General features: G+C 38.1%; 1 protein-coding gene, 1 long non-coding RNA gene and 1 pseudogene across 3 annotated transcripts; all 3 read left to right on the forward strand.

The window, feature by feature from the left end:
* Positions 1-7,261: 7,261 nt before the first annotated feature.
* Positions 7,262-8,922, forward strand: LOC136244422 (zinc finger MYM-type protein 1-like; annotated as a pseudogene).
* Positions 8,923-10,140: 1,218 nt separating this feature from the next.
* Positions 10,141-11,082, forward strand: LOC136244080 (TNF receptor-associated factor 2-like). Its single transcript, XM_066035600.1, has one exon. It carries the CDS (start codon positions 10,141-10,143, stop codon positions 11,080-11,082), a length of 942 nt encoding a protein of 313 aa, XP_065891672.1.
* Positions 11,083-11,929: 847 nt separating this feature from the next.
* Positions 11,930-12,880, forward strand: LOC136244417 (uncharacterized). Of its 2 annotated transcripts, XR_010695237.1 has the most exons (5): positions 11,930-12,037; positions 12,087-12,270; positions 12,320-12,410; positions 12,467-12,572; positions 12,656-12,880. It is a non-coding gene; the product is annotated as an uncharacterized lncRNA (long non-coding RNA). The 2 variants fall into 2 exon arrangements; XR_010695236.1 differs by having other exon boundaries at positions 11,935-12,270.
* Positions 12,881-13,186: the final 306 nt, after the last annotated feature.

Genomic DNA, 13,186 nt, shown 5'->3' on the forward strand with positions numbered 1-13,186 from the left:
TACCAAGTGTGTCAGGAGTGGATCCAGGATGTAGTATAGCAATAGTGGATCTGGGGTACAGCCTCCCTAAAGTAATGAGTATTGTTTTTCAAAGATTTGGTTTAGAAAACCTAAATCATACTTTTTGAGTGGTGCTTTCATTGAACATGTTGACATGATGAGTGGTTTATGACCCAAAATATAAATTGTGGCACAGGATAGTCATAACACAGTATAAAGTCAACATACACTATACGTAGCAACATGCTATGAGCATACTCACTATGACTTTGTTGTGGAGTAAATGGAATGTTCTTGGAAGACTTTTACATTATCACAAGTAGTGCATGTATAGAAGTATTTGACTGTTCTATTAGAGTATCTTGGCCCTGTATGAAATTATTTTGCACTGCTTCAGCTTGAGGGAAAGGGAGGGGTCACTCACCCCTCCAATTTTCTGCTACTCTCAATAGCTCAAAGAATAAAATGAACAATAATGTCATAAGATTTTTTAATATACTGTGCAAAAGTTGCAGCAGATAGGAGAGTCTAGACTCAGGGGTACCAAGTTATATCTGGAGCCCTGGCAGGCATGAAGTTTACAAAAAATGCATACATACATACATACACACATACATACATACATACATACATACATACGTACGTACATACATACATACATACATACATACATACATACATACATAGATACATACATGCAACAAAAAATGCAATTCAACTATTCCAACAATCTGCAGCTGGCATTTAAACTCCTGTACGAACAGGAGACTCCAACTTTAGCTGCTTGTTAAAAGATTGAGCAAATAGCTTTTTAAATTGGCATAAACATCCCACTTCAGTCATCAATAGATAGAGCAGTATGTTGAAGGTCTTGAAATTTCAATAGCTACCAGTGCAGAATGGACTTGTTTGGCAGCACATGAAGTACCATAGTAGTCCACCTCAAAAAAATGTAGCTAACAGTGTTTCAATGCCTTCAAGTATTCAGTTAAGTACATAGCTACTACAATCCTAAAATTAGTATAGAGTTGACCTCTTGACTGTATAGTATAGAAATACATAACTACTTTCTGTGACTGAACAGGCTATACTAGTCCCATTGTTGAACTTATACATATAACTACTATCTAATTTATTTCATCCTAGGCAGGTAGCTAGCAGAAAATTAATACTGTGACACTTATGCACTTTAGTGATTACTACTGACATTAAACATAATTATATATACAGTTACAGTGAAACCTCTATAATCCGACACTCATTGGGGTAAAAAATGAGTTTTGTTGGACGTCAGATTATTGAGGTAGTATTATTGCATATAGAAAAGGTCTTTTTGGTATACAAAACAATGTCAGATTACAGAAGTGTTGGATTAGATCAGAGTTATGGACAATTACGATATATTCTAACATAAATTCAGCTCTTGTCATGGTTACAGAGTAACACCTTTTTTCACCATAGCCATTTTGAGGGCCGCACTCTTTTTACAGCTTGGCTGTTTTGGATTAGATTTCACTTCTTTTTGCATTTGTATACCCCAAAGCCGGCCTATGGCTGGCTTTGGGGATTTTTTAATCAGAATGACTTTTACAACCCACTCCACACAAAGAAAACATCGTAGAGATGTTTAAAAAGAAACTACAAAATACTTTAATAGAACAGTCATCAATTTGGCACATCCAAGTTCATAAGGGTACATACATTTGGGGTGCATTTGTGAAGAAAAATTCTTTTTGCTATGCAATTTGTGGTGGGTAGGCCTCACTATTGAAATTACATACTGTGTATGGATAAAGCCTAAATATTTTGAGGGGGGACTATTTATTTTTTTCAGATTTGCCAGCATTCTGAAATGTAAATTATCCAGGATAAAATTTTTCTGTGTAAGCTTACCCCAAAACCTCAATCAACACACATTTTTCTCCCTCAAATTATTTAAGGTATAGCTGCAGTAAATGGACTAAACTATTCCAGCTAGATTTACCCATATAAAGTTTATGGTCCTGCTACTGCCAGTAATAGCATGACTGTACACACAAATACGTCAAAATTCTTAGTCTTGTCCATCATTCCTGCAAGACCCATGCAAGAAGAGAAAAGTTTTAAGGCCCCAAAGCTTACTTACAACTAGCTATAGTCATAAGCTAGCTATATAATTCAAGTTGTAATGCATGTAGCAGACTGACTCATGCACTGACTGTTTTATTAGAGTACTTGACTGTTGTATCATATGAAGTGAGAGTTGAGAGTCCAAAATACAGAGAACTTTAGCCTACACATTGTGATGAAATTTATAAGCTAGCTATATGACCCTCAGCATGGACTAATTTTTCTTTTTTTGGTGGTTGTAATTGTACTATTTAATTGTATTGTACTCATGCCGTAAAGCCTAATTTGGTACAATATCAAACAATTCAAGATATCACATAATAAATGAGGAGAGATCAAATGAACACTGTGGTGGAGGTCTTTGCAAAACTGTCAAGACATTCACATCCTGTCTTGTCCCCAGCCACCCACACACCCGATTGTGATTAAACGCGTGGGCCACTGGTCAGTAGGTAATACTCCAACTTGAAAGTATTGTCATAGGGACCACCTGCATCACATTTACTCCATCAGTTTCAAGGATCATTCCGAGGATCATTCTGCAAACACTCTTGTATGTCCTACCATCAGAGCCACAAATTTGATCACTGTATAAGTATAGTACCGTGGCATTATCTACTGGATCATGGACTAGTGTTGTCTCGAAGGCGTAGCTACAAGCACTCCCTTCTTTCATACCGCACAACATGTTGTAGCTAGAAGTTAAGATGCTACTTACTTTATTGTGGACGGCAGCCGGATCGGTTATGAGCTAGGCTATGAATGTCATGGTGGTCAAGTATACCATTGGAATGTGTATTTATGAATATGTGCTGTTAGTGAATGCACATTAGTAGTTTTGAGATCTAGTAAATCAGTAGTCGGTCATCTGGTTTCGCGGTGCAAACTACGTATTTGGTGTGCCCACACACTTATGTGGTTTCAATAAAACAATAGGAGAGCCGGGGAAGACAGAGACCATGTAAACTTCTCGTGTGACGATATTACCGCGTAAATTCTTCTATGCAGATCATAACCGTTCCTTGGCAGTGGTAGCTACCTTGGCTCGGATCCGATTTGCTCTCGTGACATTCCGGCAGTGGGTATAGCTAAAATAACTGGTGGGGACTATTCTACGGAATGGAACGGAACGGAACGGAATGATGGACTAAACTAGGGAACGGAACGCTTTCTCAAATTGAAGCTTGCAACTTACCATTGCTGACACTGCCCTTACGAGTTATCAGTGGCACCTCCAGTGGGTGATTAAACATAAGATAAAAAGAATTAAAGGATCGATTGTGGGTTCTTGTTGGTTGTCATTAGTAACGAAGTATTAATTGTGGGATGAGCTGTATCAGTGATGTTCATCCTTGGTTCATCTACGGATATACCAAGAAGGGCACTTTATGTGAGCTGGTTTGCTCATTTTGACTTTAGAAAACAGTCTGGGCCGGCTTTTCAAGTCATATGTCAGTGTACAAATAAAGCAAGCAGGAAGACACTGGTAACAGGAAAGAGCCTGCTGAATTAAAACTTGAAGAATTTTGTGCAGTGTGAGAAGAGCAAATATTTTGGCAGATCGCAAAGGGGCTATATTCTGCGAACACTGAATTGTATGCATGGAGTTAATAGATGGTGCAGTGGACTAATGCTGTATTCAATAGTGAACTGATTTTTTCTGTTGCACAAATTCAAGGATGTGTCTGACTGCTAGCCTTGAATCAGGCCAAATGCCAAAACTCCAAGATCAACCAAATCTCAATTATAAGCCTAGCTATGCATGTGAAACCATGCCCATAGCCACCAGGCAAATGTGATTTGGACCAAGATGTGTGTGTAATTTCAATGTATCTAGTCAGACCTGAAATGGAACACTCACATTAATTACATACCACTTAAGAATCCTAGGATTTCTTAAGTGTAACATTTCACATGCTTCACTTCAAACAAAACAGGTTAAATTTGTTCATCTATTTTCAAGTGATTCCCAGTCCAGCTGCATGGTCCATGAAATTACAGTGGGATCACATGTATTTGTTACAGTGTGGGCTGCTCTGTGTTGAATCTACTCTAGAGTTGAGATTTCAAGGTAGACTGCCAATGTACCGACACTGTTGTAGCATATTTAAGTGGAGGACAAATGAATTTAGTAATGCTAGATTATTTAAGTATACAAATTTTTCATAATGAAATTGATATCCCATTTTGATTTGTACCTCCACTTTGCAACATATTCAAGAACAAGAAGTTACCACTCTTTTAATCTCCAACCGCTGTCATTAAATATCCAAGATCTCACCAGTCTTTGTTTTTTCCATCTACAATTTTGCTTTGGAACAATATTTATCTAAAGGCTCTAATTCATATTTAGTATTTCAATCTGTAATTCACCTTGTTGCGGTTTTACTAATTTTATTCTTCATTTCCTTTGAGGTTGTACAGTATAGGTAAACAAAGATAAATTTTCTCTCCCATCTTATTCTAGGACTGAGAAAAATTTAATTATTTGTATACAGGCTCAAAATTGAGAAAATATAAAGCAAGTGAATTAATATTATACAGTCAGTTTGCTTTTGGATATTTAATGTCTCCAACTGTAACAAAAATTCAATGAATCCATGCATGCATCTCATCGCTGGTTGTCTGAACATTCTGCAAGTGATACCTCACTCAATCAACCATATATTCTGTTTATTAGACTGAATAAAGTCATGATCACCTAGACTTTTCCTGTCACCAGTAACTTTCTAGTTAATTTCTCTGTGGATATTACGCTCTGAAACTGAAGAAATTGAGTGGTCTTCTAAACTATTTATCTTGTCAAGATCACCAGAAGCAACTGACATCCAACCAGCTACTGTACTGTATATATAGTAACAAAACTTGCTTTGGTCATGCAATAAATGAATTGAAGAGACCTGCTTGATATATCAGGTAATAGAACAATGCACTGCATGAAACAGCTATTAATATTTTATTATTATCCTATTCCATTTCCTGGAAGTTCCACTGATGAATGCAACTTCAGCAATGATAGTGGCTAGACAAGCTGTAAGTTTTGATTCAGAAAACATTCCATTCTGTAAAATAGACCCCATCCTGGATTCAACTCACTACTCAGGCTAAGATATCTGACAACTATTCTGCATCATTGATGTTCACACAATATAGCCTCCTTGAGGTATCTGAATGTTTGCTCCTCACACACTGCACAAAATTCCTTTAGATTCTGTTTATAGCCTGACTAGTCTGGCAGCGTCCGCCCCTTCGCATAGAGTAAGGGTCTGGTATGCTTAGTAGCACCGAGTTGTTCTGGAGGAATTTAATTTGAATGTAATGACGTAACGAAAATGGTCTTAACGGAAGTGCCTCACCCAAAACTGTGGCAGAGATATTGAACTTTCCTCGCCTTTACCAGGGGCGTAGGAACAGGGGGGGCCACAGGGGCCAGGGCCCCCCTAGTCTGTGGCCATGCATATAGAGAACAGGCCAGGTCTTATTCAGTTGCCAGCAGGAACCATTTTACAGTAATACATCACGTGATATAACCATACCTACTTTCGCTGATGTATTGTCTTCCCTGACTGACGATATTGATTGGAGACACCGAGGGAGACACTGAGTGAAAGCATACCCAGTTTATTTGAAATAATTGTAGAGGCGCTAAAATGCTGTGAAATATGTTAAAACTCATGTGGTGCTAGCACATGGTGACATGTGTTAGATAATTATCGAAGAGCTGTTTTATGTCTCGGCAGAAAACTTTAAACGAATTGTTTTGTACCACTAGTAGAGGCTCACAGAATTCGGTTGTTAGTGAAGGAGCTTCTAAAGGAGGCTCCTCAAGCGGTACTAGCGGAGGTGGATCTGAAAATCCACCTTGTTTTAGCCATAACAGTGTGCGTAATGATGGATCTGTGAGCGTGAATCTGATGGAGGTAGCTGAATCAGAGCAACCTCACTCGTTTGAACCAGATACCTCAAGTCAAAGTTTGAGTGAAGCTGTATTGTTGAATTACCATCAACTTGATCAAGTTAGGGATATGCCATCACTTACTGCTACCACTAGTAGTCCATCATCGTCATCCATTGCTAGTCCATGCGAGTGTCAGTGCTGTACTAACTTTAACATTCCTTACCATCCTTCAGCAGTTGATAGCTCTAAAAGACAACAGTTATACTCTATCAAAGAACATGGCAAGCAGAAATCTCATTCAAGAACGATTCAAAGTAGTTGGTATGAAGCACATCCTTGGATCACTGTGTGTACATCTGAATATAAGGTATATTGTGCAACTTGTAGAGCAGCTAATGAGCAGTGCTTGCTGAACTCCATACATGCAAAGTCAACTTTTATTCATCAAGGTTTTAACAATTGGAAGAAAGCTCTCGAAAAGTTTCGTGAGCATGAATGCAGTAACATGCATAGGGAGGCTGTTGAAAAGCTTACAGCCAAGGCCAAAGGAGTTAGAATTGATGCCCTATGTGATACTCAGCTAAGGAAAGATCAAGAGTACCATAGAAAAATGTTTATGAAGCTACTGCAAGCAATCCAATACCTTTCACGTCAAGGACTGCCCTTACGTGGTCACAGAGAGGATGCAGAATCATTTAGTGGTAACCTCTATCAATTACTACTACTACCAGACATGGGGCCAAGTACATGAGTACTTATACTTAAGTACACTTAAGTACAGATTTGAAAGTACTTGTACTTTACTTAAATACTTTCTTAATTTCCCCAATGTACTTGTACTTATACTCAAGTACTTTGCTAAGTACTTGTATGTACTTGAGTACTTAAAGTACTTTTAAGTACTTGTAAGTACTGCAAACATTGTATGTAGTTTGTACACAGTGGGTGAAGGTGCAGTTTACAACTTTTTGCGATTCTTCTACTGCCTTCCCCAACCTTACTATGTACCATGTTGCCACAATTAATGATGTCATAGCATTCTGGCAAACAAAAACAATGCTGCTATTCAAGTCAGTGAATTTTAAGAGTTAAGAGAGAGAATGGTTGACAAAACCCAACCCCCTAAGTGCACTTACATACTACAATACACTGAATACAGCATATATTTTACTACAGCAAAATGTACTTGTACTTTACTTAAGTACTTCCAGCATGTACTTGTACTTTACTTAAGTACTTTTAAATGTACTTGGCCCCATGTCTGACTATTACAGGCAAAAGATTGTCCAGAAATGATCTCTTGGCTCAATCGGAGGGAGTACATATCACCAGAAATTGTTAACGAGATTATCACATTAATGAGCAAATCTGTTCTGAGGAACATTTTAGCTGATGTTAGCAAATCATTATGGTACTCTGTAATTGTAGATGAGGCCACAGACGTTTCTCACAATGAGCAAATGTCAATGTCCCTTAGGTGGACAGATGACAATTATGAAACACATGAAAGTACTGTTGGCCTTGTTCAGTTACCTGATACTAAAGCCCAAACAATCTTTTCAGCAGTAAAAGATACTTTAATCTCTACATGTTCGCTTTCAATCAATCAATGCCGAGGTCAGGCTTATGATGGTGCATCCAATATGAGTGGCATCAATAATGGAGTGCAAGCTCTATTTAAAGCAGAAGTTGAGCAAGCGTTGTACGTTCATTGCCTTGCTCACAGTTTGAATCTTTGCTTAAAGGATGTAACAAAGACTTGTGACATGATAAGAGATGTTTTAAACTTTATTTATGAGTTAACACAACTGATCAAAATGTCTCCTAAAAGATTAACATAGTTTGAAAGTCTAAGAAAGGAAGTAACTGTTAATACTGGTGAACTGACACCACATCTTCGAATGTTGTGTCCAACTAGATGGACTGTAAGACACTCATCGATTTCCAGTATATTGAAAAATTACAGCACTATCCAGAGTGCTTTAGATGAGATTAGTAAAGGTCATGATGAGTATGCTGCAAAAGCTAATGGAATGGCATCAAAGATGGACAATTTTGATACTTTTTTTGGTCTAAAACTTGCATATCTCATATTTTCTGCTGCAGAACAGGTATCAATAAATATTCAAGCAAAGGATGTCACTGTACAAGAGGCAGTTCGTGGTGCTCAACTTCTCATAACGCATTTAAATTCCATGAGAAATGAAGCAAGGTTTAATAGTTTTTACAGTGAAGTGATGCGTGAAAGTGTCAATTTAACAGCAGAACCGACCCTTCCACGTCAAAGAAAAAGGCCTAGAAGAATTGATGATGGTGCAAGTTCCCACATTTATGAAACTCCAAAAGACAGACACCGTCGCATGTATTTTGAAGTAGCTGAAGCAACTGCTGGTGAAGTTGAAAGAAGGTTTATTCAAAAGGATCTAGGAATTGTAAATGAAATTGAATCGATTCTTATTGAATTTTCTAATGGTAATGCAGAAAAGAGTATCTCTCCAGATTTAGAGATGTATTTGAAGAATGATTTTGCATTTGAAAACTTGAAGACCCAACTGTCAATGCTACCAGATGCAATTAAAACAAGTTGTTTAGGCATAAAAAAGGTAACCAATGTGAGAACAATAGCAAGTGTAATGAACGAGAGTTCAATATACAAGGGCATGCTACGAGAGGTTGATAAACTTTTAAAATTGTATCTAACATTTCCAGTGACAACTTCTACTGCTGAACGCTCCTTTTCTTCCCTCAGACATGTGAAAACTTATCTCAGAAGTACTATGACAAGTTCCAGATTAAATAATTTGTTCCTATTATATATCCACAGAGACATTACAGATTCACTTGACTTGTGTAACTTAGCTAAGGACTTTGCATCTGCAAACAAACGTAGAATGTATTATTTTGGAAGGTTTTAATAATATTGCGTTGTGATTATATAGCTAAGTATTTTTATAGCTATAGCTATATATGTACATCTTATTTATGTACTTTTCTAATATAGGAAATTAATTCAAAAACATGCATGTTCACATGCATGGTATACATCATTGCTATCAGACTCTTTATTTAACCATGCCTGTAATCCGAAATAATGGTTAAATTTGCTTCCAGATTCAGTCTTATAACACTTATTTTTCAAAAATTTCCTGGGGGGGCATGCCCCCAGACCCCCCTAGAAGGAGAGCATGCTTTGCATGCTCTGAGTGCGCTTCGCGCACTATGCATGTTCCCACAAGTACATAACTTCACCCTCCCCTCTTATACCAGTACATGCATGCATGGGCCCCCCTCATATTTTTTGCCTTGCTACGCCCCTGTTTACACAGGCGAAAGTGGATTGGTCTACTTTTATAAAATACACGTCTCCCTACCTAGGAAATCAGAGCGTAACATGGGTTTTTCGCGTATCAAACAAGGCGAAAAGCTCTTCCCGAAATAACACTTTCTTCTCTATTAGCTAACTCCTTTTGTTTCTTCAGTACTGTTAGGGCATTTGATTCATTCTTTTGACGTAGCATACACAAAAATGCGCTGATTAAACGTGGAGCGTTCTGATTGGTTGCACCAGTTTTTGGTAATACGGTACAACTCCACTATACTAAGCATACCGGACCCTTACTCTATGCGAAGGGGCGGGCGCCGTCAGACTATAGCCTGACAGAGTTGATTCAGCTTGTTCACCATACTTGTTTCCTTTGTAGTGTAGCTACATACTGCCGGATTTATGCCTATTAAAAGGCTGAGCCCCAGATTGTACATTCTAAAGTCAAAGTAAGCAAAAACAACTCACATATTAGTCATGCATTAAGTTCCCTACTTGATACATCCGAAGATAAACAGCAAGAACTCACAATCGATCCTTAAGTTCGTTTTATCTTTCTTGGGGTACGTTTGTTTACCAGCTGGAAGTGCCACCGATAACTTGTACAGCAATAGTAAGCTGCAAGCTTCAATTTGAGAAAGCATTCCGTTCCGTAGTTTAGTCCATCATTCCGTTCCGTTCCATAGAATAGACCCCACCAAAATAACTTACTGTTCTTAGTACATGCACCCAATTGAGGATATTCATTTTTGTGTGCAGCTAGTCTCAGAGTCACTTGCAATTCTATATTTGCTACTCAGCCTGCTAGCTAATGGCAATACCTCCAGCTCGTAAAGATCCGGTATACCATGCGGAGATTTCAAGTAAAGCAAATGATGGCCCAAATGATCGTAAAAATCGCCATCTTGATATTTGTCCGAACAATTGTGGAGTTGACCCAATGCCTAGAAACAATGTAAAAGAGCACCTCAGGACATGCCCACTGGAAGAGGTGAAATGTGAGTTTCATGTGGTGGGTTGTATCGAAACAATGAATCGTAAGGACCAGGAAGAACACAACAAAAAGGAGATAGAAATACATTTACGCTACACTAAAACTAAGCTCAACCAAATTCAAGCCATGACTACAACTACTGCAAACGATTGTAACACATTGGCTACCAAATTTGATGAACAGTTGATCAAGTTTCAAACAAAAATTGATAATCTGGACAAGGAATTGCACGAGTTAATATTTCACCCTGAATTAGTCTGGCTTGCAAAAATCAACTCTTTAGGGAAGAAGCTATTGTTAGGTGATCAAGTCATGGTTGTTCCAACAGTTGTTAGAATACCAGAGTACACCAGGATGAAGGAAAGTAAAGCCAGCTGGTACAGTACGCCATTTGATACCCGTGAAGGTCATAAGTTGTGCCTGAACGTTGTTGCTTGTGGACACTTGCATGGCAACAACACACATTTGTCAGTGTATCTGTATCTCATGAAAGGTCCAAATGATGATCGACTGCATTGGCCACTAAGTGGACACAGTGAAGTGAAATTATTGAACCAGCTCAGTGACAGTGAGCATTACATAGAGAAAGGAGTGGATTATGAAGATGGCTGTAAGAAAGTTGTTGATAGAGAGAGAAGTAGTCTTGTTATGTGGTACAGTCACTGTTATATTAAAAATGAAGACCTTGGTACAAGCACGAAAACCTGTCGATATATCAAAGATGACAATATCTTTATACAAGTAGATTTCAACATTTAAAAAGCTTAGTACTGCATATATTTCTATCTAAAGACTACGTCTTTATAGACACTATTACTGTGACAATGCTGTAATTAGGATCACTTATGCACTTGTTAATTTCATGCCCTATCCCCCCACCCAAAGTGGGGATTTGACATTGCTTCTTGTCCCCACCCCTGGGGCAATTGACAGTTGTCCAATTCACTGACCGATTTTTGCTAGTTGCATTTATAAACAATAAAGTCGTACTCGCTGTACTTTTACTAGCTACAGGTGTATTACCAGGTAATGTTTAGTCATCCTTGAGGTGTCAAATCCCCTATTATTATTATTATTGTTTACTTACTGAGCAGTCAGCCCTGCTGGTGTGCTCAGGAATCACATAAACAAATACATTAGGTACAATAATATGATTGGAGTCTAGCTGTAAATAGATCAGTATCTGCAATTTCAATTGTATCAGTTGGTAGTATGTTCCACTCGTTTATTGTTCTTGAGAAATAGCTGTTTTGGTATGCCGTGGTGGATGAGGTATAGTGAAGATGGTGGTATTGTCTTGTTGGTCGTGTTTTTGGTAAGTAATAATGAGGAATTTGGAGTGATAACTGTTGGTAGTGTATCTTATGTAATATTTGTAACCTAGATAATTTCCGACGAATTTGTAATGTAGGCCATTTCAGCTGATCCGACATTAGACAAACTGAACTGAATCTGCCATAGTCATTCAACACCCAGCGCGCTGCTCTTCGTTGTACTTTCTCTAACTCTGAAATATCTCCAACGTGGTAGGGATCCCAGACAGCAGATGCATACTCTAGTTGTGGTCTCACCATTGTTAGGTAAGCTGATTCTTTAACCTGTTTTGAACATTTGTTTAGATTGCGTTTTAAGAAATTGAGTGTTCTAGATGCTTTATTGACAACATTTGATATGTGAGGTGACCAAGACAGTGATTTATGAATAAGACTCCTAGGTACATATGTTGATCAGATATATCTAGTATGTGACTGTGAAGTGTGTAGTCGTAAGTGAGTGGTGATAAGGATCTCGTGCAACGTATAACTGTACATTTACTAATATTGAACTTAAGTTGCCAAGTATCGGCCCATTCTGACAGTTTATTTAAATCTTCTTGAAGTCTGTTGATGTCTTCTACACTATTGATAACTCTATAAAGCAAGCAATCATCAGCGAACAGGCGGAGTGGTGAGTTGATGTCTTTAGTTATGTCATTTATATACAATAGGAACATTAGAGGTCCAAGAACTGTGCCTTGTGGTACCCCAGACATTACCGACACTGGACTAGAGGATTCACTATTTAAAACAACACAATGAGTACGTTGGGTAAGCCAAGTTTGGATCCAGTTATAAGTACTGCCATTAATTCCATAATATCTTAGTTTGGTCATTAAGCGTTGGTGTGGTACTGTATCGAATGCTTTAGAAAAATCCAATAGGATGATATCTATTTGTTTCTGATGGTCTAGAGCAAAGGATATGTCTTCTGTAAGAGTAATTAGTTGAGTTATGCATGAATGATTAGATCTGAACCCATGTTGATTTTCAATTAATATGTTGTTTTCGTTTAGATGGTTGATGATGGAATGATATATAATGTGTTCCATAACCTTTGCACAAATGGAGGTCAAAGATATGGGGCGATAATTACTAACACTACTGTGGTTACCTTTCTTGAATACTGGACATATATTGGCTTTTAACCAATCAGATGACAATGAGTTAGTTGACAGAGAATGATTGAAAATTATGTGTAATATTGGTGTTATTTCATCTGCGCAATGCTTCAAGATGTAAGGGGATATACGGTCTGGACCACTAGCTTTATTTGTATCCCTACTAGGGGGTGGGGACATAGTGGGGATCTGACAGCTGATTTTGCCCCAGTAGTGGGGAATTTGACACCAAGATTTGTCAAATCTCCTGTATCCCCCCCCCCCCCCCAACCGTGGGAGAGTGGGGCATGAAATTGACAAGTGCATTATCCTTGTTCCACATACTATAATTCAGGATAGGGCCATTGAAATAGTGCAGTATGGTGATACCACCCTTAGTATACCTACATCAAAATATTCCCTATAGGATTCTTTATATACTAGTAG

Source organism: Dysidea avara, chromosome 14 (assembly GCF_963678975.1).
Source record: "Dysidea avara chromosome 14, odDysAvar1.4, whole genome shotgun sequence".
Lineage (NCBI taxonomy): Eukaryota > Metazoa > Porifera > Demospongiae > Dictyoceratida > Dysideidae > Dysidea > Dysidea avara.